Source organism: Monoraphidium neglectum (assembly GCF_000611645.1).
Source record: "Monoraphidium neglectum strain SAG 48.87 unplaced genomic scaffold scaffold03305, whole genome shotgun sequence".
Taxonomy (NCBI): Eukaryota; Viridiplantae; Chlorophyta; class Chlorophyceae; order Sphaeropleales; family Selenastraceae; genus Monoraphidium; species Monoraphidium neglectum.
Genome location: NW_014010323.1, coordinates 1 through 5955, shown reverse-complemented (window position 1 = coordinate 5955; position 5955 = coordinate 1). Strand labels below are relative to the sequence as shown.

Genomic DNA, 5955 nt, shown 5'->3' with positions numbered 1-5955 from the left:
AATGACGAAGGGAACGAGGATGCAGAGTGCACGGCTTGTTATCACGATCTTGGTGTTTTCCACGGACGACACGCGGTCTGTGCGCTCCAAGGATTTCACCTGGGCGATCATCTATAGCCACAATAGGCTGCTGATTTCAGTGAGGGGTTGTTGTTTCACTCTTCTCGGCGGTCACACGGCCCCCTCCCAGGTCAGTCCACCGGTACTGTGGCACTGCGTGCTACTGAACTCAAACTGCGAGGCAGCACAGGAGCAATCGACAAGATGTTTACAGTGCGCGTGTAAGTGTGCCGATTGATTGCTCCTGGGGCGCAGTTTGGGAAGTGATGTGGGCGCAAAGGTGAAAAGATGCATGCGGCGCGAGCTTGACTCATCATTGACGCACATGCTAGCCCCAAAACCAGCATGATCCATAATCGTACTGTAACAGTTGAAACACAAGTTGCAGTGACCTGTGTAGCTCGCTATCCATAGCTGGGTGTGTCCCTTGGGATGCAGGGGCAGGTGAAACGCAAGCAGGTCAGGCGAAACGCGAGAATGCAGGCTGTGGGGCCGGGCCCAATTGCGGCATCCCGCCGTGCAACGACAACAAATTGCAAACTGTGTCAGCCGCTTGCAACTGGACAAGCACCCTACACTGCCGTTGTGCCGGGAAAGCGTGCGCTGGAATGGAAGTGACGTCTCGTTGTGCCTTGCCACCACTGCCGATCAAGGGCAGGGCCTGATCGGGCCATGCACACTGCGGGCCCTCAAGAGGTGAATAAGTTCAGGGAAAAACAACAATGCGCGTATTCTGGATGCAACGCAAATGCTACCAAGTTGATCAACCGGCTGGGCAGCTGTACGATTTGTCGCCTCCTCCCTGCGCCATCTCCCCCCCATTCCTGCCGACCTCCCTCACTGCCGAGCGCCCTTCTTCTCGTCCTGCCGCCTCAGCCAGTCGCGCATGATGGAGTTGACCTGCAGGGGATAATCCTGGGGGCGTCGAGAGCGCGGAGAGCTTCAGGGGAAGAGGGGGTTGAACAGGGCGCCCAACGGCGGCGCGTCATGGGTGCAGGGGCGTGACAGGCCATGGGTGATGGCTGACAGGAGACCAAGCCGTCGGCCCGATTGGCGAGATTCCGCCTGATCTGGGAATAATATTGTCATGAATCTCTTAATGCCATGCCCCCTCCTCCTCACACCCCGCAATGTCTTGCGGTGCCCCACCTGCTGCACCCAGTGGCTGCAGTCCTTGAGCATCTTGACCTCAACACCGCCACCCGCGGGGTCGAACGCCGCCTCCACCCCCGTCAGCAGCTTCTCCCCCAGGGCCACGTCCTTCTCCCCGTGGAGCAGCAGGGTCGGCATGGCCAGCTGCGTGCGCAGGGCACTGCGCGAGTGGGGCATGGGAGGCGAGCCCAGTCAGGTAGCGAGGGCATCTGCAGGATGCCTCTTCATCGCAGCGGTGGAACAGATGATGTGCAGGACGATGGTGCAGTGGCCAGGGGTGGTGGCAGAACTTGCAACAGACAAAGCCAGCCATGGACCGGCTTAGGAGGGCCTGTGGCATGCGTTCCCAGGGCGTCCTCCAGCCGAGCACCGACAAGGTGGTGCCGAGCACCGCCGACCCACACGCCCACCTCCACACGTCCTGGTCTCCTGGTTGGTCTGCCAAAGTCACGGTGCGCAGCAACGCCCGATAGTAGTTGAGCGCAGCCTTGGCAGCACCTTCAGTAATAGGAGGGTGGCAGTTGGGAGGAGAGGAGCCGAGCCAGCTGACGCGTTGACCCATGCAGAGTAGGCGAAGCGCGCACAGGTCGTGGAAGGCTTGACCACCGATTCGGCCACCCCAACATGAGACAACCAGCACAGACGCAGCTCCACCCGCCAAGTTAAACGGGCCTGGCACAATGTTGCCCCAGCAGGGACCAACCATATACTCACAGGCATCCCAAGTGTGAAGCGTGCGCGCTTCCAGCCACACACACCCGGCTCACACGCCTTGCGCTGCTGGACACACGCATCCAACGCGCAGCTCACCCGGCTTGAGGATAGCGGCCCGGTACCAGGCAATATCATCCTGCGTTATTGCACCGCTGTTGATCAGCCCCGCGGGTTGCTTTGAGAAGAAAGTCTCCATCGAGGCGGCGCCGTCAGACGTGAGGAATGCCTCTGGCAGCAGTGGGGCCTGCGAGAACAGCGGGTGTGTCAGAGGGTTGTCAAAATGGAAAGTGAACGGCATGACAGGGTTGCGGTCGGAGGTGGGGGCCTGGGCAGGCGAGGCCCAATCATCAAACAAAGCACCAAACTTGCATACCTAAAAAAATGATGAGACAGCTACTTTGCCAATTCCTCTCGTGCATGGCTTCGTGCACCAGCCTCCCCGCCCCATCTCGTGCCCGACCCCCGAGCTAAGCCCCAAGCCGCCCGTGCGCTGTGGACACCTGAAAGAGCAGCATGTAGGATGATTTCTGCGCCTGAGCCCAGTCCCAATTGGTATTGCCGACGCCTGGTGCAATGGGGGGGGGGAGAAGGGCGAGACCAGGCTCCGCTGCAGCTCACCAAGAACAGTGAGGGGCTGCTGCGCCCACAACGCCAGCCGTGCGTCAGTGCACAAATCTGCTCTACACCACCAGCCGCTTAAAAACCCCATCTGCAAACAAAGCAACAACAATTAATCACGTCAAGGCTAGCATACTGTGCTACGCTAGTGCCACCAGCCCACCACTGTGAGGCAGCGCCATCACAATCAGCCGCTCCACCAGCTTTGGCCCATACATCCCCGCCACCTGAGGCGCGCGGCGCGAGAGGCGCGGCCGGGGGCGCAAGGGTGCAGCAACCAAGGAGACAGAGAGGCAGTAAGTGCTTGGGGCGGATGCAAGTGCTTGACGCACTTCCGTCGTGGGATGCATCAACGTTGTCAGTGGCCTGGCATCAGCGCACAGCACACTCGCCCCCAGCCAACCCATCTGGCAGGAACCAGCAACCCAGCGCTGCAGACATGCCACCCCTGCCGCCGCCACACTCCCAGCCCCCACCGTCCAGGCGACCAAGCCGCCCCAGTCGTGTGCGACCAGGGTGCAGCTCTCGTGGCCCAGCGCCTTGACCACCTCCTGCACGTCTGCAGCCAGCTGGGCCAGGCGGTAGTCGCTGACCGAGGGGGGCTTGTCGCTGTCGTTGTAGCCGCGCTGGTCAACGGCCACGACTGGGAACAGCGAGCAGGGGCGGGGTTGGGGTCCATAAAATGTAGGGAGGGTGGGCGGCACAGTCGCAGCGAAAGCAATTTCGTGGAGCGGCTGTTTTGACTTCCCTTGAGAACCTTTGGGCCTCAACGAATTGCATTCGATGACTTTCAGGCCTCAAAGGTGTGGCGGAGTAATTCAAACATCGGAGAGGTTCTCCTAGCCGCTGGCCCCGCCCGCCGTCCCCGTGCTCCCACCGTCGTAGTCCGCCGCAAACTCCTCCATCTGGAAGCGCCACCTGGGGGTGGCACGGCACGGTAGCGTGATGCAGTTGTCACACATGAGGCGCGAGCTGTGCAGGTGGGGCTGGGGCTCCATTGCTAGCAGCATTTACAAGAGCTGCCTTGCCCTTCATCCCCCTCCGCCCACCCACTTCACAAGGCATGACTACAGTTCACAGCAAGTCTGGGCATGGTATGTGCGTTATAGTTTTCACCGCTTTGCAGTAAAAGGCACCCCATCGTAACAGCAGATCGAGCAGCAGACGAAGGCAGTCCTTTACTCACGAATACCACAGCTCTGGGAAGCCATGCAGGAACAGCATCAGGGGCTTGCCGGGGTTGCGGCGCCGCGGCGACACGCAGTGCAGCCGCAGCCCGTTGACCGTCACAAACTCCTCGTGCAGGGGGAAGGGCGGGGGCGCGAGCCGCGCTGGCGGGGCACCCTGGCCCTTGAGCAGCAGCGGGGCGTTGTTCACCAGGCCGCCCAGCCAGATCAGGGGTGCGGCGCTCGCATAGACCAGGGCCTTGGACAGCCCGCCAGGCGCAATGCCCGCGAGCTCGGCCCGCTTGCGCTGGACCACATCTGGCGCGCTGACGAGGTCCAAAACGGGCGCCTGGCGCGCAAGCGCCGGATTGGCGGCAGCGGCGGCGGCGGAGGCGGCAGCGACGGCGGGCTTGCCGGAGTGGTCCGCTTTGCAGCGCACTCCGCCGCGGCGAAGGACCGCAGGCGGAGCTGCACCAGGGAGCAGGGTGCGTGAGAGCGTGACTAGCATTGATCGAGACTGTTGGCCCAAGCTACAGGGGAAAGAGCGCATCGTGGCTGTGGCTTGTTTCGGTCCTGTCCTATGATCCTGCCAGCTAGCGGATCCGCCCGTTGTCGATCCAATGGCGCGCCCAGGCACGTGAAAAAAATTGTTGTTAGATTTACGACCTCGCTTGCTTGAGGCGCATTTGGCACATTATCATACTGTGTGGGCACCCCGGTGACGCGCAGCGTGTGCGTTGTTGAGGAGGCAAGCAGCGCGTGTGAAGCAAAATCTATAGCGCACGTTCCACCCTTGACATTCGAACCGGGGCGGTCCACTTCCGTTGGATGGCGTGGCGCTCGTCATCCCTGCTGTCATTGCTACGAACCATTACAAGTTTAGCACCAGGTTGGGCGCGATCGCTTCGGCGCCTCCCACACACATGCACCCTCCCTGCTTTGGTCTTCACCAAGAATAAGCTGTTGTTACTGCAAGAAGCCGATCTGCACCACCATCCACCACCACCGTGGCAGCAGGCAACCACCATCATCGTCGCCCCTCTTCCCTAGCCGTCGCCCCTGGGTCGAGCAGGAACTCCAGCCTGCCCAAGGGGGGCGCCCCGACCTCCCCCGGGGCAAGTTCCCCCAACACCGTGCCACCCTGCCCCCAGAAGCCGGCACGCTTGATCACCAGCAGGTCGCTCTGGCACGAAACCTGGTGTCAGCAGTTGAGGGCGGCGGTAATTTGACGCCAGCGGTTTGACTATCCAATGCCAGACGTTGTTATTGCAGGTTGGCAGCTCAATTTAGTGTCAGGGATCAAGGCCAAGCTTTAGCAGTAGCCCGCTGCTGCGAAGGCTGGGCGTGGCCCCCGGCCCTGGGCCCAAGCACCTGGCACGCTAGGCGCAGCTGCTGGTTGTTGGGCGCCTTGTGCGGCGGGAAGTTGAGGCGCAGCTGCTCCGCAGTGGTCCAAGCCGGTGGAGATACCTCGCCCCTACTCATGGGTGAAGGAGTAAGGGAGCCGGCGAAGCAACGCAATTCACGCAACAGAAGCTCGCGAGGCAGGGCGTGGCAGCGACGCGAACACATGAACCACCCCATGCAACGCCCACTGATATTGCCTGCACCGGTGCTGCACTGACCAGCCATGACCCAGTCCGTGCCAGTACCTGATCTCAACCGCGCAGGTGCCACACGTGCCCAGTCCCCGGCAGTTGATCAGCTGCGCGCGGCCGTTGTGTGGAGACAGGCCCCCCTGCAGCAACGCGGTCCGGAGCTTGGTGCCCGCCGCCACGGCGACTGTGCGACCACGGTAAGACACCTCAACAGAAGAGGCTGAGGCTGCTACGCCGCCAAGCTGCACCTCGGAAGGCTCCAGTCCGCCGCCGCCGCCGCTGCTGCTTGCACTTGCATTGGCGTGGGTGCGCGCAACAGCAGCACGTGGTCTGCGCGGTGCCACCCACGCGCAGCGCCGTTGCAGCGGTCGCAACGTCCAGACTTCATGCCCGTATTGGCTGATTTCGAGCATCAATTGTCGCGGCTTGAGGTGCTGCATTCGACGAGCCTCTCGCACGTCCAGGCGAGCCACAAGATCGTATAGTACCGTAGATATATAAACAAGTGGTCAGCCAGGTGAATACGCAAATGTGGTGGCACACAGTATTCGCAAAGATGTTGAGGCACAGAATAATGAGCATGACATCCAAGGACAACAGCAGGAGAGCGGCGGGCACCGTCTGCATCGGGTGACGCAAGGGGGGGGGGG

General features: G+C 61.6%; 2 protein-coding genes across 2 annotated transcripts; both read right to left on the bottom strand.

Annotated features, from left to right (window-relative positions):
• Positions 1 to 897: 897 nt before the first annotated feature.
• On the bottom strand, positions 898 to 4218 carry MNEG_12557 (alpha/beta hydrolase fold protein; the record flags this gene model as incomplete). Its single annotated transcript, XM_014038971.1, has 9 exons — positions 898 to 975; positions 1210 to 1372; positions 1623 to 1710; positions 2023 to 2170; positions 2427 to 2491; positions 2708 to 2771; positions 3021 to 3187; positions 3422 to 3462; positions 3731 to 4218. 9 exons carry the CDS (start codon positions 4216 to 4218, stop codon positions 898 to 900), a joined length of 1302 nt encoding a protein of 433 aa, XP_013894425.1.
• Positions 4219 to 4737: 519 nt separating this feature from the next.
• On the bottom strand, positions 4738 to 4905 carry MNEG_12556 (hypothetical protein; the record flags this gene model as incomplete). The annotated part of the gene is made up of 1 exon (XM_014038970.1): positions 4738 to 4905. A coding segment is annotated over one exon (168 nt), but the record flags the coding sequence as incomplete, so codon positions are not given.
• Positions 4906 to 5955: the final 1050 nt, after the last annotated feature.